The 25922-nt window shown below is 42.3% G+C and overlaps 1 protein-coding gene across 1 annotated transcript in view; it reads left to right on the forward strand.

Annotated features, from left to right (window-relative positions):
- STAC (SH3 and cysteine rich domain) overlaps positions 1-25922 on the forward strand; it is a 1207284-nt gene that overhangs the window by 994412 nt on the left and 186950 nt on the right. Inside the window, exon 7 of the mRNA XM_069613195.1 lies at positions 19716-19792. Coding sequence (XP_069469296.1) covers positions 19716-19792 — 77 coding nt within the window. The remainder of the gene's footprint in view (positions 1-19715; positions 19793-25922) is intronic.

Here is a 25922-nt window from a genome sequence, read left to right on the forward strand (position 1 = left end):
TGTGGATGACCCACATCTAAAACCAGATTAATACTCAGGCAGGATTTTACACCTGGTTGTCCACTGGTTTAGTTCTTCTAGCAAAACTTTACCGAAGATTTTATTGGGTATATCTAGCATCGCTAGCATCCTGTAATTACTAGGTTCTTTGTGGTCACCCTTTTTATGTATAGTAAGTACAATCCTTTTCTTCCATGTATTAAGGATCATCCCATGCACTCCTATCCATTGAAAAACAATGTATAGGACCTTAGCCCATTTTTCAGGGGATTTCTGTAATAAAGCATTACAGGTGTTATCTGGGCCAGCTGCTCTGGACTTTGGTAATGTTCTTAAAATTTTGGTTAGCAAATCAACTGTAAAATTACCTTTCCATTCAGTTTTTACGGGTTTGTAATCAGCTTCATCTTCCGCTAGCCTACCAATTGTATTAGTAACATGGGTGAGCCACCTGTTTTCAGATACACAATTAATCGGGATGTTCCTGCCTTTTTTCTCATTAATAATATCCCACATCATTTTACTGTTCTTTTGGTTAGATGCATTGGCTAGCGAGTGCCACGTCTCTTCCTTTTTTCCTTTTAAGTGGTATTTCAGCCATCTTCTATATTCAATCTTAAGGCTACGTATCTTATGTGTTGCTTGTTCGTCTTTCTCTTTAATACAGCTACGTATATCTTTCCGTAAGATTTTCCTTTTTAATTGTATTGTTTTATCAAATTTCTTTTTGTGGTCTAGATTCCATCTTTCATTGATTGTCTTATATTTTCGTTTATCGCTAATGGATTCTCTGCCCTTTTCTGTTAATTGATCAAACATATTTAATATGTTGTTATTATTATTATGGTGTCTTTCACTTGCCCCAACCTTTTCAACAAATAGGTCTAACAGGGGTTGGACTATGGTATTACCCTTCTCGATGTTTTTAGGATTCCATTGTATTCTATTCCCTGCTATGTTTACTCTAATCTGCCCGTTATTTTGATATTTATCACTCTGTGGAGTTTTGCTAGTTAGTAGAAGGTACAGGGGGAGATGATCACTTTCATCTCTGCGTCCTACAGCCATGTCTTTAACCCATGTCCGTGCCTTTTTATTCACTATCATATAGTCTATTGTGCTCAGGCTAGTTCCCGATATCCGTGTTGCAGTCATCTCCCAGTCTCCAGGCATGTTACAATTCAGGACTATCAGTTCAAATTTGTTTAGCAACTTTATCCAGTCTTTTGCATTTTTATCAAGGTTCTGGGTTATGGGTTCTGACAACATTTCCTCTATGGCCACCTCAGTTTTATAATTTATTCTTACATTTAGATCACCTACATTGATCAGCGGTATGGTGTTACCCACTTCAGTAAGAATTTTGGTAAGTGTGGCAATATTTTCTTTGCTATATTTGGCTTCAGGAGGGTTATATATATTTATAAAGACAAAAGTATCAATTACTAGTGTCTTACATGATACCAATGTAGCTAATACCATCTTAGTGGATTCAGGGTGTCTGACGCGTTCCCAAGGTTGCTTGATAGAGATTAGAAGCCCGCCTTTAGGTCTACCTCGCACGCCTTGGGTGGCGGAACTTACATAGTTGTTACGGCCATCTATTTCGCAATCAGAGGTCAGCCATGTTTCTTGGAGGGCTATGATTCTAAATGTTTTTATATTCTCTAGCAGTCCCTCATGACTATTATAGTGCGAATTTCCTCGGGTATTCCAGGACATTATGATATCAAGGGCATCAGGAGCTTTTTTCAAAGTGAGCTTTGAAAGCTGTAGGAAGCCACTGCCAATACCCGCCGACAATCTCTTGATTAATGGGTTTCTCCGGTTTGTCGCTTTCATTTTTTTCTTTCAGTTTTAATTGATCTTTAGGTTTACATTGTTCTTTCATGTTTATGCCTAATCCTTTCTCCATATTATTTTCATATTTTTCTTTCGGCATGTATATCTCTTTGCATGTGTATCCTATTAGTTCAAATTGACGTCTATGGCTAAATATGTATTCATGTATTATGTCATCCTGACACCATAGGTTAGTTATGATTTTAGTAGCACTTACTACTTGATCAACAATTTTGAAGTCTTCTGAGACTATCATCCTTAAGAGGACTATTGACGCACATATTTGTAGCACGTGATTTCGATTTAGAATTAGCATCTTATTTGTGTCTATTTTTTCTATTTGCAGGGCCTTAATAGTGTCTCTCTCATTAGGTATTGCTATATTGATATTATCACCCAGATTTAGATATTTTGCTGCTACTTGGTTGCTTGTTTTTTTCATTTTGTACCTTATGTTCCTCTTCATTAATTGCATCTTCATAGAGTGTGCATACATCTTCTAAGATCTCATCAACGTTGTTCACTCTTTTTTTATTCTTTTTAACTTGTATCTTCTTTGGCCTCTTAGATTGTATCATAAAATCTCTTATATCGGTGTCTTGGAACTTAACTTGCTTTTTAGTTTTTAGCCTATTTCCTTTTTTACTAAGTGGTTCATGTATATCAACATCATGTGTGCCAATGTAGTTGGCTTCTTTATAAATGGATATACTTTTGGGGTCTCTACTTTTCACTTGCATATTATTTTCTGTCTCTGTAGGGACATTTTTTTTCAATTCAATCAGTCTATTACTGTCTACTATACACCCATTCTTTAATAATTTTTCTTTGTTCGTGGTATACATTACTGCTTGGCTAACTTTCTTTTTCTTGTTGGACATTTTCTGCTTCGCCTTTCTTTTAGGTTTGCAGTTTCCATTTACTTCAGTATTTAACTCTTTATTGTTATTTTCTTTTATATTATATTCAATGTTATTATTAGCTGGATTACTTGCTATCTTCTGACATTGGTCATTTTTTAGGTAAGGCTTGTCTTGGTCTGCATTCATTCTCGTATCTGTGTTCGTGCTGCTATCACATAGTTTTAAATTATTTCTTTTACTAAGGTCGTATAGCAGCAACGAATGACTAGCTAGTTTGCTGTCTATTGCTTCTCATTTTTCAACCAAGGAGACTAGCGCATTTTCTAAGGCCTGGAATAATTCTTCTGTATTCATGCTTACAAAGCTAGCATCTTGTGAAGTATCATGTGCGTGGGCACTGACTTTATTTACGGTAATAGGGATTATCAGTTCTTTTTTTTCACTGTTGTCAATGGCCAGGTGTACTTTCCCTATTACAATCAAACCTGATGTTGGGTCTATTTCAAACCTTTCACAAGGGTTGAGTAGTTCGTATTTGTCAGTGACTTCCTCTTGTAATGCTTTACTAGCCTGTACAGTGGCATATTCATACGACACACCTTCATGGCTGGCAGGTAGTTTACTAGCTCTATTTTGTTCCTTTCGAGTGTCGTTGACGTGGCTATTGCTCAATGGAGCAAAAGTTGGGGTCTTAGCCATGTGGGAGTCAAGTACTTCACCATCACTTATGCAGAATGATTCAGGTATAGTAGGCATCAGAATTTGTGTAATTAATTTACTGCTTATACACGGAAATGCCACTGCCAGGTCCTCCATAATTTCTGTAACAGAGTTGCCAACATCATTTACAGTCATACTGGGCCTGGGAGTTATTAGTGATGATGACTGCACATTTTCAACTTGATCAAAAAAGAAGGTCATTTTAGCTAGCTTACCTTCGGTTAGTAGGCCGGGCTGTGTGATGGTCTTCCTTTTGCATGCCCGGCTAATTTTAACTGGATCATGCTGTTTGACTAGCTTATTCTTATATCCGTGTGCATCATTGTCAGTATCACGCTGTAACTGGGGAGTTTTAGATGACCTTAAATCCATAGCGAGTTATGTTATGGCTTAAAGGTCCAATTGAGCTATCTGATCTTAAACGAGACACTGGAGTACAGGGATCCTAATACCGGGCAGTGCACCACGTGCTGCGACCAGTGAACAGTCAACAGTCACTTGCTGTTCACTTACTGGTGCGCGCGCTGGTGCGCTGGTGCCCGTGTATTTGAAGGCACTTCCTGGTGGAATGGGGGCGTGTTTCCAATGTCGGAGCCAGGGGGAGGGCTGTACTAAAGGAGACACAGAGAAAACAACTAGGTTAGAGGCGCCACATGGTGTGGGCGGGGGTTAACACTGGTGCAGTGAAAGCTATCAGTGGGGGACACGGGAGGGGGGACACGGAGGTGAGGGAGGGTAGTGCGCGGGGAAAAGGGGAGTGAACAGGGTTATCCAAGGAAGTAGGAGGGATATTTACTTTTGGGAAAGGTCCAAGACAGCGCGTGTGTCACAGTTAAATCCTTCCTCCGCCTGAAAAATGAAACAAAGTCCAAGGGAGCAGAGTGACGGACAGTCAACAGTCACTTTCTGTTCACTGCCTGGTGCACTGGTGCCCGTGTATTTGAAGGCACTTCCTGTTGGAATGGGGGTGTATTTCCAACATCAGAGCCAGGGGGAGGGCTGTATTTTGGGGAAGGTCCAAGACACAGCGTGTGTCACAGTTAAATCCTTCCTCCGCCTGAAAAATGAAACAAAGTTCACAGGAGCAGAGTGACGAACAGTCAACAGTCACTTGCTGTTCACTTCCTGGTGTATACCTTTAACCACTGGATCTGGGCCAGCCCTTGGTCAATATAGGGAAAAGGCCATCGGGAAGTGGGGACCCATTTGTTTAGCTCCCTTAGGTCCGCACAGAGTACCCACTGGTCGTTTGGTTTCAAAATCCACAGCACCGGATTATTGAAGGTGCTGTGGACTGGACAAATTATCCCACGGGACTCAAGGTTCTTAATTATTTCTGTAAGGGACTCCATGGTGCGAGAGGCAAGCGATATCGCTTCACAAACACTGGAGTCATGCCAGGGTCCGTGGGAATTTTTGTTGTGTGGATGTCAGTGCGACCACAGTCATATGAGTCCACCGCGAAAAGATCTTGAAAATCTAAGAAAACTTGTTTCAACTTTTGCTTTTGCTCCAGAGTTTCACAGGCATCAGCTAGGTTGACTCTCTCTTTAATCATCTGCCTGAAGCCAGGAAAGACTTCTGGTTTGGCTATCTCAGCGGCCTCCTCCAGCTGGGTGGAGAAGTCCCTGGTTAAAGTATTGACTTGGACTGATGGCTTTATCCCTCCTGAAGTCACAGGTCACCTCCTCCTTACCATAAGGGCAGGAAGAGTACACCAGGAAATTCCCTCCATGCCGGGTAAAGATCCTGTCTGGTGTTGTGTCATTGTCGCTATCACTGTCAAAACAGTCATTGGGGATTGGTCCTACCAGTTAATTACCTAAATCTATGGAAAAATGTCGGTCATCAACCGCCATTCCAATAATGGTGCCTGCGCCCAGAGTGATACTCCTAAGGTCGCTGTTATCCATCACTATTTGAATGGTGCTGTGTTCTGTGTTGACTAGTGGTGTTGGATTTAAGCTCAACCCTTGCTGTTGGAAACGGGCATTGAGGGAACATATGCATCAGTATTTTTCAGTTTCTGTCCTCTTTTAATTTTTACTTTAAGTGTGAATTGTCGGGTCCATTCTGGGATGGTGACTTCCTCTCCAATCTGAATTTCAACTGCATATGGCAGCAATTGAGGTGAACGAAATGCTTTCTCTGGTACATCAAAGTCCATGGGATTACCCGCTAATCGGGATCAGGCTTTGAAGTTTATTAGATCCAAACTAATGGCAAAGCGATTGAGAATGTCACTGCCTAAATAGAATGCAGCAGGGACATCTCGCACGACCCAGAAACTATGGACTATGCACTTGTTTCCTATGGACATTTTGAGCCTACACCTGCTAGGCAGAAGATGTTTGGAATTGGGTGTTTCCAGGTCCATTTCCCATTTGTCTATCAATTTAAATGTGGGAATGACTGGATCTTTTTGTAGTTTTCGGAACATGGTGTCATGATGCATGCCTCCAGTCTTCAGGTCCAGACCAGCCTCCCCCAGTTACAGGCTTCCATTGGGACCTTTCAGGCCACAAAACCTTTCCAGAGGCCTTTGGTGCCAGGCTCATATTATTTGATCATGTGGATGAGGATTGAGTGAACACTGAGGCACACATAGCCCAGTCCTGAGGAACTGAGCTATTGAGTCTAGTTTCCAGGGAGTGGCTGGCCTTGGGCCTACTTTACCTGGGACTATTTGACCAGGGCTATATAAACCACACCCAAGGAACAGAACACGCTTCACGTTATTCTGCACTCTTGCAGCGTAACTCTCATCGTGCCTGCTCAGCTCCTGCTTATCTGGACCATCAGCACCTGTCAGAGAAAGGAAAGATAAAACAAGAAGAAGAACAGCGGTTGAGTTCTTACCTGAGAGAAGCAGTCTTCCAACTCCATCCGAACGGCCTTCTCTTCCACCGCTCATGGGAACCACCGCACCTGCAGAAAACAACACAAGAAGGGAGAATGAATACTTACCCGAAGGCAACAGTCATCTCAGGATACCATCAAAGCGGTTCACGTGATTGCAGCTCCCGAGCCTCATCGCACCTGCAGAGGAAGGGAAAAGAAACACCAGGTTAGCAGCGCAATAGAAATATCCATTTTAAAATACATCTCCTGTAGTGTCGCACTGACGTTCATCACTCAGCTTTGTCCGATGCCCCTGTGGAGACCAGGTGAGCATAACACATGGCCCCACTTATGAAGCTCTTACCGTTGTTCATGCACACTCGGGCGAGAACAGAGTCCTTCCCCCCATTTAACTGAAGGGGGATGAACAACTGTTCTCCAATTATTTGAATGTCAGCCAAGCTTTGAGCTGGTTTCTCATCATTTTGGACTATAGAAGTGGGATTTTTTGATTGGGAATTGGTATAGAATTTCAGAGTATTTCCTTCCAGTGTGGAATGCCACTTGAGACAGGAAGGAAGGTTGATTTTCAGAAATAGAGAGGACTTCCCCTCCCCAGTTTGTTTTCCTACTGCAATTACTGTCACGTCAGAGATTTGGGTTTTTTGAAAATGGAATTCAATTTGGTCAGGTTTTTGTTCAACCATGTGTCATGTGCCACTTAAACTCACATGGTTGACACTATTTTTTTATTTTATTGGTTGGTTAGTCTGGGTCCAGAGGACCCTGTTTACACAATCTATGAGGGGAGACAATCTACGCAGGATTTCATTCCTAGTAAACATTGTGTGCGCTCTGGAGTCATAACTATGACCGGGTGTTTCACCTTGTGTCGCCCAATTTTAATGTCTAAATCCGCAGTCCCCTAGACAGGAATTTCATTCTCATCGAAGTTCTGAAGTTGTCCAGGAAGAGGGGGGAGAGGGGTCTGGTATCTCTCCCCCCTTCCTGAATTCAGCTGATCAAAGGCCCTTTTTGACAGAAGAGTGGCTTGGGATCCAGTGTCCACCAGTGCCAAAAATGTACATTGCCCCTGTATTTGGACCGGGGCATAAAATCTTCCCTCCTTCTCCTCAAGGGGGCAAAAATAATGCGCATTTTGGGCAAATTGGTGGGTTAATTTCTTTACTCTTGATTCTGACAGAGGGGTAGTTTGGGCAGGATTTTGTTTGGGAGCTTGGGAACCTGTAAGAAAAAGGTGACAGTTGGATATTGGGGAAGTTTTGGACTCCCCTGGTTCTGATTCTGGGCTGCCCCCTCCCCCCTTTTTGGAGGCAGTCACCAGAATTTGTTTGGGCCAGGTGATTTTCTGGTTTGTCATTTTGGGATTCAATGATGGGCAGTTTCAACTCCGTCCCCACATCTACCCAGTCTTGATTAGGATCTCTTGGGACCCACTTTTCTTTGGGAGGAGCTCCCCCATCTCTGAAGGAGAAGATCCTTTTCCCAGAATCCTCTGAGGACCCCTCTCCTTCAAATTGGAACATTCTAACCTCCTCCACAAAATGGGTCTTTTTAGGCCCTTTATTTCTCCTACCCACCCTTTGTTCCTTAGGTTGCAGAATTTCGGGGCCGGATATTTTGGTTCCGGTTCCTGGGTTTCCTTTTCACAAGTGGGGAAGGAAGCTTCCTCTAAGGCTTTACAACCCCCTTCCCCTTGTGCCTCCTCCCTGGGAACCGGTGGGTTGTCGTGGATTGATTTGATCTGAGCCCTCATCATGTGACCCAGATCCTGTGACAAGTTCTGGACATGGTGCTCCAGTTGGGACACCCGCTCTGGCTGGTACAGGGGTCTCTGGTCTATCCTAGGTTGATCATGGGAAGGCTAACTGTCCCTTCTCCCATAATAGCCTTGGTTGGGATAGTTCTGGTACCCCTCCACCCTCAGCCTCCCCTCTCCTGGATTGAGCTCAGGAAAGTGTGGAAAGAAAGAAGGGTTGTTTTGGGGGCTGATGTTTGACGGGTACCGGGGAAAGAAACTCAACCCCGCATTTGGGAGATTACTGCCCTCTTGGGGAAAGTTAGGAGTGAAGTTTCCTGGGTTGGCAGCTACCTGGTTGGATCCCCCCCTAGGGCTTGGGGAGTTCACACATAGCCCAAGATGGGTCTGTTGCCCTTGCAATGGGGGCTGATATATTCAGGGGAGTTAGGGGTCCCATTTGTGGGGTTACCTCCCTGACTACCTTTTTGGGATTGGCCCGAGGGCCTTCTGGGTCTTTGGTTAGGAGGAATTTGTGCAGGAATATGTTTAGGCCCCCCCATCTTCAGATCTAAAATGGGGGCAACCTTCACCTCCGCCAGTTTAGCATCAGCAGGGGTGTTAGTTGGTTTGGGGTTTTTAATTGTACTTTTATTCTCTACCGGTTTCTGCACTTCATAATGCGAGTTGCCTTTTCAATGACCCAGTCTAGTAATCTCTTCTCATGAAAGTCCCTCACCAGCTGGGTCATGATGTATTTAGGGAGTGCATGAAAGAAGGTATTAATGAACTCCCTACTGTCTGTTTGCACCCTCCTGGTGGTCTGCGCAAAGGCCCATTTTAACTCTTGTACAAATTCTTGTGGAGCCTGGTCTTCCCCACATTGCAGGTTGTAGGCCGCTTTGCGGGCCTCTTGAGGGTTACTATGTATGGAGATATGCTTTAAGATGGCTGCCCTATAGGCAGACCACCATGAGTGGTTCTGATCCTCCAGCCCCGCAAAGAAGCTGGAGTATTCAGGGGAAAATGTCCACTTGACATATTGAACGCAACTCTGGCTATCTTTCAGGTGGAAAGTATCCATCATTTGATCATACAACTCGAGGTGCTCCCAAGCTGAATATTTGGCATTTTTATGGTAGGGAGTTATGACGCTCCTAATGTCCTTGATTTCTTTCAGGGGATCTTTCAGTAGGGCCCTCTTAATTTTGTTGGCCTTTTTAGTCTTAGTCACCCTTGTCCACTCATCCTCTGACTCAGAGGCACTGCTACAGGAGGTGGCTATCTGATCCTCTAGGCTCTCCCTGATTCTGTGAGCTTGGGAATGGCTTGTAGAATGTGGGGGCCTAGTCTCTTGAGACCTGTGGTGCTCAGAAGAGTCTTCTGACTCTCCCTTGCTCCCATTTGTACATAGATGCCCGCCCATCCATTTCTGGGAGGCGCTGATCTGTCAGTCCCATATTTCCCATTCTGCTGAAGTCTACCATCCCGTGGCCCTTGGCTCATATGAGCCAATGGACATGAGGGTGTCAGAGTCCTTTAAACTGAAGGGATTAAAGTCCCTGATGACAGGGTTCCTGAGGTTATGCTCAGGGGTTTCTCTGTACCTTCTTACCTCATCTCTTTCAGCCCCTATTCCCTGGTTACATGCCAAAATCTGACCCTTTTGCTCCTCTATTAAGACCATACTGGTCTCAATTATGTGCTCCTGCACGGCTATCTGTTTGTGGAGCCTGTCATTCTTTTCACAGAGAGCCTCATTGTCTCTCTGTGCTTCCAGCCTGGATTGGGAATACTGTGCCAATTTTTGCTGCAGGAGACTCACCTCCTGAGTTTGGTCCTTATTGGTCTGAGTGTTCTTTCTCAGAGCATCCTCCACCCGCCTGGTGTGCTCTAGTAGCTTTTCATATTCAGTTTTAACTTCACTAAAGTCCTGAAGAGCCAGCTTTCTTTCTTCCAACTTAGTTTTTAATTGGCTGACTTCCTGGCCTAAGGCGTCCCTCTCCTGAGTTAGAGTGCCCCTCTGCTCAGCCAGGTCATGCCTCTGTTTTTTAAATGCACTAGATTTCTGGCACTCCTCATCAAATTCCGCTTGAGAGTGGATGACTTTAATAATTAATGTATTATTTTCCTCTTTCAAGGATTCTAGGCTGTTTTGTAAGATGACTATCTGTTCTGCACATACTCTATTATAATTCAATTGATGCTCCAGTTTCTGTTGACTCTTTTGTAAAGAGTCAACTCTTTCCTGATACTCATCTTGCAGTATCTGTAATTTGAGATCTTGTTCTACATTATTTTGCTCCAAGAGAGCCAGATCTTCTTTCAGTTTGGTAATATACTGCCTAGCCTCTGTTTCTGATTCTTTGCTTTCCTGGAGCCTTTGCTCTGCAGAGTCCAGATTAGTCTGGATTTTCTGCAGTGCTTCCCCTTGCCTCTTTGCCAAATATATATTGTCTCCATGCTTTTCTTGTATGATTCCTATGTGGAGGTACATGTAGGCTGCTATTTTGGCAATTTTACACTGCTCCTCTTTTATTTTTGGGGCCATGTACAGTTCGCTAAGCGCTTGATGTAATGGACCCTTGTCCTGCATTTATCAAGGTTGATTGCAGTGACTTGTTTTATTTCCTGCAGCCATACCTGCTCATCCTGTTATGGCCACTAACCCCTGACAAACAGTTTGTGCAGGAAATGTTGCCTAGCAATATTAATTTCCACTGGGGTCGCCATCTCAGAAATATCAATTTCCTTATGGCTTATTTCAGGGTTAATTTACTTTTGCAAACAGGCCCAATTCTTTTGAGTGTTTCTTTTGAGGGGTGCTTGTACAGTGCAGCACAGTATGCCAACCCAACAAGGTGTCTGTACCTTGCAGGCTAGTATGCTGTGTTAGACTGTCAGGAGTGGTAGGTCAAATTCAGGATCCCGGCACGAGCCCCCAAGCTGTAAGGGATTTCAATCAGGCACACAGCCAAGTCTCACCTAGCATGGAGTGCGCAAATGAAACCCTTATTTATTTTTGTCTATAAGTTTGATATTCTGAATGATATACCACTCATATCACACCCTTCTCAAAATATCCCCCAGGTCACACTGAACCAGGAATCAGGCTAGTTTGCAAAGGTAAATATTTATTTATTTATTTATTTAATATTCAAATCACACATAGGTTTACTATACATAGGTATATGGGGCAGCAATCACCCAAAGGGTGACAATACATTTCAGAAATATAAGTCAAGCAATTTAATTCACTAATAAGGAGGCAAAATAGAAAACTCTTGGAAAAAGAACAGTCTTGTTTTGCACACAGATAGCGTTTAGGTTAATGTTCCCCCTGCAAAGTTTTGTTTAAATACAAATGAGCAATCCTACACCAATTTGACACAAGAGAGAAAACCTTACTTTGGCAAATGACACTTTGAAATGACAGGTGAAATGGCTTGTTGAAATACTGCAAAATGGTCATAATAATAAAATGGAGATAAATTCTAAAGAAAGAGACACTAATCAGGCCCTGACATGCATATAATATGAACCACAATATACACTTGAGATCATGATGGGATGGAAAAAGCACTTTGAAATGGGTAAAAGACACGTGTACTTTGGCTGAATTTGCAAATTCGCTGCAAACTTTTACTATGCGATATTGAAGAAAAATGGGTCAAATACACTGTTCCGGATGTTAGGTATCAGTGAGAGTTGAAATTTCATTTCTATCTTTAAAACAGAGGGAGTTATAGAGGTTTTAGTGAGAGGTGTTTTTCAAAAATAAAGACGCGAATTTGGACAAGAACTTCAGTTTAAAACCAGAAAATATGGATTATGCTTTTACTCAAAACTAGAGCATTCAAACTAGACAACCAGGTTGGGACGAAGTAAGCTCTGAGACTGATTCATGACTTTGGAGACAGATCCCCAGTGCCTTCCCCGACGACACAAATAAAAATGACTATGAAAATGACGCTTTAGCAAATAGAGAGGATAGGATAGCACTTAAGATTTTGACACTGTTACTGGTTATGAAAGTAAGAATAGTTCAGAGATTAGGGTGGAACAAGATAAGGCAAGGTATACAATAGCTCTCTAGCATCCCGTTAATACTCACAAACCAATGGGATTAAAGCTTTTTAGACCGTCAAAGTTCTGGTCAATTGGATCGTGTCTATCAAGGAAGGACAGCACATCAGCTAGGCTGGTCACTGGAACTGCACAGTATCTGCCCTTCTTGTTTCTGGATATTTCAGATCAGCATGATGGCAGGTTAAGCAGGCAAGCATTTATGGTAGCAAGCCAGATAGTTTCAGGATGCTTCCCCCCACCACAGTGCTTCACTGACTTGTGAGGATTAGTTGAGGATTGAGGTCTAGCTGAAAATGGTTCAGCTAGTGCTTGGCCTGGTGGTTGGCATCTGGATCTAGAAGGATGTTGAAGGCTGGTTGTTGAGTGCTGGATCAAAATGCTTCACTGGAATCAGAAGAGAGAGTGTCTGTGTGTTGTCAGATGTCCCTATTTATCCTGTCAAATGACAACACCAAATGGGTGAATGGGCCGGCTTAACTACACTTGCCCCTGTGAAATAGGATTGAATCAGAGCCTCATCTCTGCCTTGCATCCGGGTGATTAGATCAAAGACAGATGATGTCAGGTTTATGGTTTGATTTTTACAATACTTAGAAACCTCCCCTAGCCATGTCCATTTCCTGGCCTGGAGAATCTGCCATTGTTCAGTACCTGGCAGCAGACACAAGTCTGGCATACCCCACAAGTATCATGTGTCAGTCAGCATCTGCTGAGAGCAATGCCCTCCCCTTGGGTAGACACCTGTTTTTCAACCCCTTGCAGGCCCAGCCCGCCTAGGTTAATTCTTAATTTCTTGACCTGAAATCCAGCATAAAACAAACTTGTTGCATCAGATAACCTGTATAATTTGCATCCTAGATTTAAACCTGCGGGATCAAAACAACTGATATCTGTGTTCCTTTCAGCAACAGTCCTTTTATATTTGCTAATCCAGCAGACCTTTAGTTTAGACAACCTTAAAGTTTAATCAGGAGAGCCCGTTTGACAGGGGCTGTCACTCATAGGTAGCCCAGTGTGGTTGCACAAAGATTTTTTTGAGAGGAGTTGTCATTCACAGGCAATCCAGTTTTGCTGAGAAGGTGTTTTGCTCTTAATATTTCATGACCTTATAAATTCACAGTGCTTCATTAGATTAAATGAATTTTAGCGCCAAGTACAATTTTGAGTGTTGGATATTGTTATGTACAGGCATTTTGAAGTTTCAGCAGCAAAGTGTCACTTACAGGAAAATTTTGGAGTTTCACTTGCAAAGCGCTGCTTCTCCCTCTGCACTCTATGTTTACTTGTCATGGAGCCCACTGGCACTTTTTCTGCAGCGTGTGCTCTGTTCCACCGCACATGCACCATGGGTGGCAGGTTCTGCAGCCATCTTTTTGTTTGTTGAAAAACGCGGTTTTGGACGTTTTGGGCACGCACAAGTGTTTTGCCACCATTTTACTGTTTCCGCACCATGGATAGCAGAGTGAGGCCGCATAGTATAGCAGAGTGGGTCAATACATCCCACAGTGGTTAGCGCAGAACAACATTTTGTCAACATATCGGCAGCATACTGTGCTAGAGTGGATTGCCATGCATTCATGTAATGCAAGGCAAGTGAAATGTAAGCATATTTCTGGTAGGTATTTTCAGCCCTACTGATGAGCAGTGCACCTGTACTTTTTACTCTTGAAAAACAAGCCAATGTGAAAAAAATATTAGGCAGTTCAAATACTTCCAAGATATTTTGTTTAAAACAGTTGGCACATAGTATATTGTTCCCTGCTCCTGCTCACACATCTACGGAGATATGCATGAAACAGTGGTAACAGCAGAACAGTAGCACAGGAATTTGTTCTAACATTATTACTGCCTGATATGAAGAATTACTTTAACGGGGAAAAACATTCAACTTTTAATGTGGTTGGATTAGCATGTGCACATAAGTATGGACTTAAAAAAAATAGCTCTTTTATTTATTTATTTATTTATTTATTTATTTAATCTTCTTATAGTGCGCTGGAGCCCGCAGGCTATTATAACTGTAGAGTTATAATATATTTGTACCCACCTACAAACACCCGCATTCGGACAGATGATCACGTTTTTATTAATCAGTTTACTCACACTTTGAAAAGAAATGATGTACTATGCTCACACTTCAAGCACTGAGTGTATAACATTTCCTTAAAATGAGTAGCTTTTAAAGCATGTTGCCAGGTGACTTGTTCTCAGGACAACTCTCTTATCGATTTCCATTTCTACTGCTACATATGTTTACCACTTGATACTGTGACCGGAAGGCATCTGGGCACTAAATTGAGAAAGAGATAGAAATACAGTCGGCATGCATTCACAAAACCTGGCTGCAGGTAAGTATTAAAGGCAACAAAAAGGTAGGACTTAATAAGCACACAGAATTTGAGGAGCTCTGGAACAGCCCTAATTGTCAAAGGAAATGAGGTCCAGAGCTTTGCCACCTGGTAGGAAAATCTTCTGTTTCCCCCATGAGGTAGGTGAAAATGTGGGCGTAGCCTGAGTTTTATCAGTTGAAGTGGGGATGCGGGCTATTCACTGCCGTATGGACCAGACACAGAGCTTTAGGATGACGTCTAGCTTGTACAGCAAGCCAATGCAGGCCAATGGAATTGACGGGAAGCGGAGGAAACTTGCGCATGAGGATGATGACAAATTAGAAGGATGCCAGCTCAGCAGAAATAACCAAACATTTTAGTATAAACAAAGGTCTGCCTGATGCTCCTCTGTCTTCTGATGTTGTTTCCGTGTCTTAATGCTTCTCCTCCCAGAATAAGATCTTAATGATCAGTTTCACATGTATATTTCTCACATTTCTAAGAATTAATATTGACCACTTTTACAGTCCATCCCGGGATGTTCGGGAAAGAGTCCCATTGTTTGAAAACATCTTTCTGCAGGACCACTTTTGATAGAAAAAGAGAGTTGAAGCAAATCACATTCACTGTCATAAGAGGATTCCCGTTCATTTTGTATTGCTTTTATGGGAAATATAAGGAAAATAATCGATTTTCTTCAGAGGACTGCAACTCTACATGCATTATGGGTATATAAACATGTACAATGTTTACCTTACAGAAATTAATGATTTTGCTATCTCTATTGTTTGGTCAGTTCATGTTGACCAATATGTGCTCCCAAATTCAAATTAATCAGATCTAAGGGCATCTACCGGGAGTTGTACAGCGATTAAACCAACATCCTATCCAATTTAACGAAAGGTTTGTTGGATGGCTTGGTAATTGCAAAATATTTGCATTCAAGTAGGCATGAATATGATAAAATTGGCTATTTCAATTCAGGCATAATGTCTCATTACTCAAATATAATTGGTTCCAAAGCTAGCTCGGTTTCATACACCCCAAAACTGATCAGAATTGTGTATACACCCATTTTGCCTACCAACTCCATCAAATTTGTAACAAAATAGAATACATTCTTTAAAGAATACATGAATTTATGACACTAAAGAGAACATATATACTATTTCCTAAAAAAGATGTGATTCATAACAAACGACATGATGTGCAATTCACAAATCTGAACCCAGAAGAGAAAATGTCCACAAATCGGCGATACATAAGTTTCAATCCAATTCATAATTCATGCTAAAAACAGTTTTTGACCAAGCAATATTTGGTACATCGTTAGACATGAGCATTTTACTGTGACCTATCAACAGAATTTTCTTTTTGTCAACCTGTTAAGCTAAAATTAGGTCTAAATGAAGCACTCCAAACTTCAATTAATGAATCACATCTGTAGTGTCGTTAAAAAAAAAACCAATTAGATCAAAATAGAGAATAAAACAGGCCCAGAATATATAGCGATACTCCATAAAATTACCATAAAGACGCGCTAGGTATTTTTAACCTGCACGGTGCCAAATTCTTACAAGCCTGGCACATGTACTGCTAAAACTGCCCTGTCACGCAGCTCACCATCACCGGAAGCGCAGCAGAAATGGAGAAGGAGGGCACACCACCTGCACACAGCCTCCCCCTCCACAAGTGAATTGAAGTCACTGTCAAGCTCGAAGCATCCCACAGAGGCAAAACATAGCCTGATACTACCACTCACAGTGTGAGGAATGGAATTTGACTTCCTGAGAGATACAGGAGCTACCCTCAATGTGATACCGGAAGGGGAATTTCAAAAGCTAACATGACCTCCCCACCACAAGAAGGCGCAAGTTAACATCTATGCCTATGGAGCAAAGAAGTCACTGTCCTGGATAGGAGCGTTTACAGCAACCTGCACGCATAAAGGGAAACAGGACCACGTCACCATTCATGTTATAGATGCCAATGCTGTGTGTGGATGCACCCAAAGCTTCCGGTCAGCAATCCAAACAGGACTCATTCATATCCTGTACAACCTTATGCCCAGTAAATACATCTCACCCGCAGCCAGCATTGAATAAGCATTCCCAGCACTGTTTTAAGGGATTGGCAAACTGAAGGGGCAGAAAAATACAGCTCCATAAAGACACATCCATAAAGCCCATGGCCCAGCATTACAGAAACATACCCTTTAATGTTCAGCATTAGGTAGAGAAAGAGAGTATTGCTGTGATGTGGGCATTTGAACACTTCCACTTATTTCTTTACAGCAAACCTTTAACCATTGTCAATCACCACCAGGCCCTCATTACGATATATGGCAAGCCAACCAACCAAATGCTTCCCTGCATCGCCTAGTGGGGCCTGCATTCATAAGCCAGGAACAGAAGCCAACCCGGCTGCCTGCCTGTCCAGGCATCCCCTGGCATGCTCCTGACCCACCAACAATTGGGGGTCAGATATGGATACGTCAATTAAGTGGTACATTATACAATACCACCAATGATCTCCCTGGAAGAACTGCAGCGAGAGACAGCAGAGGATCCAACTCTTAAACTCTTAAACTAGCAGTGTCCTGCATTTTAGATGGGAGATGAGAGCTGTGGAACACGCAGTGACATCCAATCCAGCCGTTTATGTCATGCTATGGAAGATGCTTATGAGAGTGAGATATGAGCTGTCCATCACACCTTCCAATCTGATACTGAAGGGTGAAGAAATCATAACACCAGCACCACTGAAACAGAGGGCAATTGATGCAGTGCACAAGGGCCAACATGGGAATGTATCGACCAAGAGACAGCTGAGGAAGAAAGTGCGGTTCCTCAGCATGGATAGCATGATCGAGAACCTGTTTAAATCATGTCACATTTACCACAGCCCACAACCGCATGTGACTCCTGAGTCCCTGCAAATGGCGCTACTGCCCGACCAGGTCTGGGAGGAAGTGGACAATTCATACAGGTGGCCCTGGATGAGCATTCCTGATGACCAAATGTGGAAATTCTGCAATCCACCACAGCCACCACTGTGATCCCAGCACTGGACAGGATGTTAGCTCACAGCATACCGAAAGTGGTCAAATCTGATAATGGGCTTCCGTTCACAAGCTCCAGCTTCAGAGACTTTGCTCATTATATGGGTTTTCACCACAGGAATGTCACCCCTCTGTGGCCCCAAGTGAACGGTGCACTGGACCGGTTCATGGCCTATGTCAAGAGGACAGTGAGAGTAGCAAATATTATACACAAACCGCTGGAACAAGCACTCTACCATTTCTTGCGAGACTATCGCAACACGCCACATAGCTCCATGAGAGCATGTCCCACCAAACTAATGTTTGGCCACCCAGTCGGCAAAAGGATCCCCGGGATGCAGGCCATGGCAGCATGAGCAACCATGATTGAGACATCAGAGCGAGGGATGAGGCCACAAAAGTGAGAATGAGATAGTATGCCGGCTACCGCCGGAAATCCCACGCATCCCAATTCCAGATGGGGAAAAGGTCATCGTAAAGCAGACAGTTAAGCACAAGAACCAGGCCTCTGTATAGAAAAAATATATATTTATTCAATTATAAGCTCAATTAATAATAGTTTAGTTTAATCATACACGCCACATTCTTTGTGGCAGAAAACACTGCTTCAATTAAAAAACATACTTAGCTGTATTTACATTTGTCTCACAAACATGGAAGATAGGCTAAATAAACTGTCAAAACTCTTTTCACATGAATCCCGTTGTATGTTGAATTTCAATAATATTAATATGGCAACAATCTAGAACATAATCTTCAACACTACTGGCTGAGACATAAGCACCATTTTCGTTTATGGAAACTAGTTCACCTTCAAGGCTTGCTACCTGGAGTTCCCTGCACAATCAAAATGCTAGCTGTTGAAATTACAGATTTGTAAAAATGCATGTGGCAAAAATTATACCAAACGTTAGTTTAGCAAATAGACACAGGCTTACAAGACATACATCACACGTTCAGTGTTGGATACATTCAGTCACACATTTGCAAAGACCTTCTCCCTCCAGCCTCAAAAACCTAAGCATCAAATGACATGCAACACCCTTCTGTTCAAAGGTCAGGTCTAGGGAGTAGAGGCAATTTAAGAATTGCATTTTGCAGACCCCACTCACATAAAGGCCGATGTTGGGGATGTTCGGGTGGTAAAATGGGGATGATTATGAATTTAGGTTTTTCAGACCCTCCTTCACTTTAAGGCCCCTGTTGGGCAAGTTAAACAGTATAATGGGGATGATTATGAATTTAGGTTTTTCAGTCCCCCTTGTCTTGAAGGCCTGAATTGCGTAAATTGGACAGTACAATAGGGATGATTATGAATTTTCGTTTTTCAGACCCCCTTCACTTAAAGGTGTGTGTTGGGGAAGTTGGGCAGTTTAGAATTTTCCTGTGTGAGGCCAAGGGAACCCCTTGGTTAAATGTAATGTTGAAAGAGTAGTGAGAATTGGGAATTTCGTTCTTAAGATAAGAATTCCTTTTTTTTTAAAGCACGTTTTTGGGGATGGGTTTCAGTTGGGAATTTTCATTTTATGACCAATATCTTTTTGTCTGAAAGGCGAGGTTTGGGAATGGTGATAATTATCAATTTCGTTTTTGGTGATAAGTATATCTTTTGGTTAAAAACAAGTTTTGGTAAGGCGTTCAATTGGGAGTTTTCCTCTTAGGAAGTACATTGCTTCTCATTGGAGAAGTCAGGGGTGAACAAGAAAATTAAGGCACCTCAATTACTTTAAATGACTATCTTGTATCTTCCCATTAGGAGGGAGAGTGAACGTTTTGAATTCTTCCAAGCTCCCCTCTGTGTAAAAAGATAGGCCTTTTGATTTTGAATGCTTGGCATTCACATGGTACCTTCCTTTCACTTAATTTGCTCCTTTTCTCTGTTACGATGCTATTATGTCTTTCTGTTTCAAATAAAAAAGGATTACGTATTAGTGTTCTGTTGCCATACCTTCAGCGTGCACCCTTGGCGTTCTTTGCTTCGGAGATATTTGTAGAAATTGCAAAGTAGGATGAAGCCACTTCACTTTTAGAACATTAACTCTGTGTCATTAAGCAGTCGAATCATTTTCTTTACTTGCCTAATCATTGTCATCAAATAGCGAGAAAGGCAAAGCGAGGATAAATGTGGAATACTTAGCAATAAAATGCATGACTTTCACTTCTCTTTACAAAACGTATGCGTTGGCTAAAACTCTGCACCTTCCTTTCAGTTTTCAGCTACGCAGAAAATGGCACCGAAAGCTCGAAAGAAGAAGACGAACTGAAACAACTACACTCCCCAACCCAGGTAGGAAAGCAAGATACGCCATGTTGATCTGGCTCCATTTTATCATTTGCTGTAAAATGTACTGATTATTTAGAAAGTGACTTTTGCTGTGTGTTGTACACCATAAATGGCATGGGAGTGAGCAAACAAAATGGCTGGCTGAAATGGAGCTCTGAAAGAGCCAATCGTTCCCTGAGTTTGAGTAGACTATAGACCGCATTCCAGGTAAAGAAAGGTTATGAGGCAGTGAGGGCGTGGCACTGAAGTAGAAATATTCTGCTTCTGCAACGTTTTTAGCTTTTCAATGTGCAGGAAATTGAGGTCATCTGATTTAAACAGCCTTGGTGGTGGTGGTCTGATTTCAGCCCATGCTTCACACAACCTGCAGCCTGCCTCCCCTGCCCCTATATGCCATCTCCTAGCCACCCATCCACCCTTTCCCTTAAAAAAAAAGAAAAAAATATAGAATCCCAGCCCCCCCTCCCAATCCCACTTACATGATTGTGGCGGCAGCACTGCCCGCTGCCACAGCTTCACTGCATCTCTTTTTTTCTGGCCTTCATGATAATGGAAGAGGGGCTCTTTATGGAGCCCCACCTTCTGCTTGAAATATACACCGGGTACTTCCCACTGTTTTTGATCACAAAGGGCCTGTTTCAAGGGTGGAGGAACCATCTAAGGCACACAACAAAAAGAAACAGGCTACCCCACCGTTACACACCTCGGTAGTTAAACTAAAGCTATGGAATTACTGAAAGATGTCAATCATCACCAGAGAAGTATAAATAAACAATTTAATATTCAGTTTAATATACTGTATTTCAAAAATGAAAAAAAACATCTAAACAATATTACACAGCACTATACAGTGTACAACAGTTTTCATCCATCCATATATAAACTATATAAACCATGTCTACAAAAAAGTTGTGTGACTTAAAAATCAAACTACACAATTAGTTAACAAAAAAAACACAATTATTAATTCATCAGCCCTCTATGATCTAGAGAGAGACTGACAAAATGCCTGTTATATCCAGTCAAACAGTCCTTTTAAAAATTCTATCCTCTCAATACTGTAATACAGTAAAGTCTCCCTATATATAACAAGCAGTCAATTCAATCGACCAAGGGGGCCAATCTGTCACAGACTGCATCAGCCTGTAATACGACAATGTGTTTCTGGCCTCTTAGGTGGACTGTGCCTTACATCAACGTCCACGTTCACTAGTCCCAAGTAGCCTTTGTCAGGACAGCAAACTTGAAAACAATGTAGACATCATTCCTCATATTTGAGGATCCTCTCCAATTTGTGTGCTGTAACCAAAAAACATAAGACATATAACCTATTTAAAACTGTGAGATACTGACACCATATTTATATAGGCCTCACATATCCATATCTTTTCACTAAACTCCTATTTATCCACATGTTTTAGGGCAAATCACTTCTTTTACTTCTTTACACGAATGCAATCTCGTGTTTTCAATAATTTTTTTAAGAAGAGAAAACGAAACCACTATTAAGCACCTTACTCAAATGACTGTCTCTGCTCATTAGCCCTGTGGGTCTGTATATTACCTTATTATTGTGAGGCATGGGAGTTTGCTTCACCCAGCTATACATTTCCACCTTGTCTTCGTTTCATGCAGTATAATTTTGCACCAGAAGAGTACACCTTAATCACTACAAAAAATAGAAAATTTCACATTGCTGTGAGTTGGCATTACTATCCCTTTCAGCACAACCATTCGATGCTCTCAATACTCAACTTGCGATTGCCAGTAAATCTGTATTTTACGCTGCATATGATATCATTAGTCGAATCTATGACTATTACAATAAGTGCCTGGGTCCACTAGTATGCAGTGGGACAGCCTGCGCTGTCGCATCCTCTCATTACATCCTTCACTAACCAGATTTCACCCTGGCTGCCACGTATCACAAAATCACAACATCACAAAATGCATGCTGCCTTCCGAGAAAGTGTTTTTTAACCGGCATACGTCCCATATATATCTCCATTTCAGACCGACAGTATGAACGTGATATTTTTGCATAACGTCTGTAAAATCTAATGATAATGTTAATGGTATTCCCATACAAAGCACTAGGCGCTAAACTACATTGTGTCTCTGTGACGGAAGCTGCTTGTGAATAAACGCGAAAGCTGGTGCTTACTTTTACTGGCCTCTCTGTGCCGCTTACACAACGTGGAAGCTAAGTCCGCCATCATGTGTACTGATGATTGACATCTTTCAGTAATTCCATAGCTTTTGTTCAACTACCCCAACTACCCAGGTGTGTAAAGGTGGGGTACAATGTTTATTTTTGTTGTGTGCCTCTACAACCATGGCGGCCATCTTGGCAAAGTATTTTCATTCAGTCACTGGGACATGTGCGGCGTGCCATTTAATTAATGAAAATACTTTTATTTAGCACCCTGCATTATTGCTTTGGTAACACGGGTGTTAATGTCATTAGAAACCCATTGCATGGGCTACACTAGAGGGTAACATCCCGGAGTCCTCGTTAACCACCCTCGCTTTGCTTTTGCTATTAACTCGGGCTGCCGGGAAGTTACCCCCTGGTGTAGCCATTGAAACGGGTTACTAACACCAGAATATACAGTTTAGCAAGTTCCATCGAAGTTCCCAGCAGTCTTTGTGGATCAAAGAAATACCTGATTCTCTTAGCGACAGGTAGCCACTGGAAGGAAGTTGCGGCTGGGATATGTGTGATCTGCCGGTGGACCACAGGGCAGTCTGGCTGCTGCATTTTGAAGGGAGTGATGTCATTGAAGCTGATTTAATTGGAGGCCCAGGTGGAGAGGCTGTCGGAGATCAACCTTTTCCCTTGTGGTTACTCACTCCAGGAAGTAGAGAAAGGAAAATATGAATCCAAACAGTTGTATGTGGTTGAAGGGAAGAGATGATATTTGAACTCAAGTGTGGAAGCAAAGAAAAGATGAATCCCAGGTCTTACACAGATTTTACTTGATCGGGGGAGGGGAGGTATGGGGCAGGGCCAGAGACCATTGTGGAGGGACAAAGACATTCACTCTAGGGACTGAACCTTAACCGAATGCTTACGCAGTAGTTGCTGTACTGGTTCTGGGGTACTATACCTCATTATAAGATATGAAAGTGAAATTACATCAGTAACAGCTCATCCACAATGTGTGAAAGGGGGTGCCCGTTCCATTATGGAACGAACCAGAAACTGGTTGCTGAGATCTTCCCATCAATCAACCTGAAGGTGTACTCTGCAAGTAGCATCCCTGGACGCCTCTCTCTATGATGGGGTCATCATCACATGAGGGCCTGCTAGACCACTTTCTCTGCAGGCATGTCTGTGAGCCCCGGCCCATAAAACTCTATTAGCACATGTGACTTTGATAGCCTCCTATGGGCCCCTCTGAGGCAGAACTGAAGGAGGAAAGTTGTCAATCATTTAAATCCTGCTTCTGGGGTAGTGAGTACAACATGTGGTAGAAATGGTTCAGTGCGAGCTAAAAGGGACTGAACTATGGTGCTCAAAGTCACTTGGAAGAAAACCAGGTGGTAACGAAAGCTGGCAGCTGAAATATTGGAAAATTGTGTGTCTTCCTCTTCAGAACATTTAGGATTGTGGTTTATTATATATACTTTTAATGTCTTGTTTTAGCAACTCCTTTTGTAAATATTTATTTTGGCTTTTGAATCTTTGTAAGTATATATCTATAACCACGATTATCATACTCAGTAATAGTACTGTTTGGTGAATTTTATCTGAATAAAAATAGTTTTTGAAACAATGAACTCAAACGGTTTTATATCATATTATGTTAACCAAAATACACACTTTTGACCAATTTTAAAAGAAATCCTGGGAGGAGCACCCACATAAACCCCATTTGCTGCACTTGCTCACCCCTAATATGGGGCAACATTTGCACAACACCATTTCAAAATATCGTCAGACTTCACTGTACACCATCATCACAGTTAAAAACCAATACTTATTGATCATATTTTTAGGGCTTTTTGTATAGAATGGAAATTGCTTCACAAAACACGAGGGGAAATTGGTTGACAGGTTTAGTGAGCTCATTATGGTACAGTGAGTGCTACAACCAACTTCTGGCCAGATGGAAATTCAAGGGCCACTGACAAGTTATGACTCCAGGTCTTCTGTGTGTCTGATAGACTGATAAAAGTGTGTTTAAACTCGTTGGGTGATCCCAGAAGTAATGCTCGAGGTTAATACCTTGTGTATGGAACAATGCCATCCAAACCAGCATGCATTAAGCTGATGGTTTGCAGGCTCATAAAGGCTTACTTTTGGGCTTCTGGTTGCCGTTTGCTGGAAGACATTGAAAAGATAAACTAGAGCCCTTCAATGTGGAACCTAGGTCACATATTCAAAGAATTAAAAGGTATAAAAGTTCACAATTCCTTTTTTTACTCGGCTTAGTGTGTCAGCTCAGCATAGATCTCCTCTGCTCCTCTCCAGTCATTTAAGTGCTCTCTCTGGGCTCTCAGCCTCTTACCAAATCCTCTCAGGTGCAAAGGATCTCTCAGGAATCTCAGGCCCTCTCAAGATTAGTGAGTTCCAGGGAATTTGCATACTTCTTATCCTCTCTCAGGTATAATGGCAGGCCCAGGATTCTCAATTTCCCTCAGGTTCTGTTGCTTTCTCAAGATACTCAGTCTCTCTCAAGATCCAAATGTTGTCATGTTTGTCACCCCTCCCCAGACTTCACATTTGGGGAAAGATCTGTAAAAAAATGAAAAGGGTATTAAGAAAGCAAAACAATGCTGTTTTTGTCCCACTCCCATTCATTTCCCCATAGAGAAAAAGTCAAAATGTAAAAAAGGTTTTTTTCACTGAATTTCAAAGGTTGTGTTGCAATATATTGTTCAGGTTAAATATGATCACCTTAACTCTCTCCCAACTAAAGTTATGTCACTGAATTTCAAGGGTTTTGTTATACTATTACATGATATGATATGATATGATAGGTTATTTATAACTATCATTTCTTTTGGGCCCTCTAGCCATGTACACTGTACATTTTGCACCAATAGATTTCTTTGGCCACACTAGCCATGGCCTTCGACCGTGGCCACTGTACATGTTCCACCAAAGGGTTTATTTGGGGCCCACTAACCATGGCCTTAGGCCATGGACAGTGGCAATGGCCTTCGGCCGTGGAACTGTGCTTGTTGCACCAATAGGTTTCATTGAGGCCCACTAGCCGCACCCTCCGGCATAGAAATCCATTACCCCCTGCCTATGAGATGTTATCACGGCAGGTGTAAAATTACTTTTTCTTCACTCTCTCCCCACACCCATGGGAGTCCCCCAAAAATGACAATGAACTACACATACAGCAGCATTGAACTACCCATGCCCACAGAATTTCCCTGGTATTCCCTGAAAATGCTCAACAATCAGAAACCCTTCCCTGTCCTCACAGGCACTCACCAAGTGCCCACCTCCACTTTTCATGGTCCCACCGCTCCCCTTTATTGCTTTTTTCCACCCTGGCCCTCTCCTGGCCATCACCCGCTATCACTGTTTGGTTCATGTGAGGCATTTTCTTCTCTTATGTGGATTTGATCGAAATGCGAGTGCTGAATTTCAGTGGTTTTGTTGCATTAAATCTGATCACCTTAACTATCTCTTAACAAATAGTTTTTCACAAAATGTCAAGGGTTTTGCCTTAGTTTCTTCAGGGCCCAATAGTCATGGCCTTTGGCTGGGGCCACTGCACATGCTGTATCAATAGATTCTGTTTGGGACCACTAGCCATGGCCAGTGGCCACGGCCAAACATGTTGCAGAGTTTCTTGAGGTCTCACTAGCGATGGCCTTCCGCCGTGGCCTCTGTGTGTGTTGCACCGATATCTTTCTTTTGGGCCTACTTGCCATGACCACTAGCCATGTCAAACTATTAATTTGTTACTAAACACTCATTGCCCCCTGCCCAGTAGATGTAGGCACTGCAGATGGTAAACCTTTTATTTCCAACTACTTAGTCCTGCAATAATTTTACAGTAATCTTTTCCAATGACAGAATTTCCAGCAGTTATGTAGTGGTTCGCCGATTCCCACGATAACAGGAAAAATTGCTCAGAATTAAAAAATCTTCCTCACAGGTATTCAA

This window comes from Ambystoma mexicanum, chromosome 5p, assembly GCF_040938575.1.
Source record: "Ambystoma mexicanum isolate Mex_15411 chromosome 5p, UKY_AmexF1_1, whole genome shotgun sequence".
Classification (NCBI taxonomy): Eukaryota; Metazoa; Chordata; class Amphibia; order Caudata; family Ambystomatidae; genus Ambystoma; species Ambystoma mexicanum.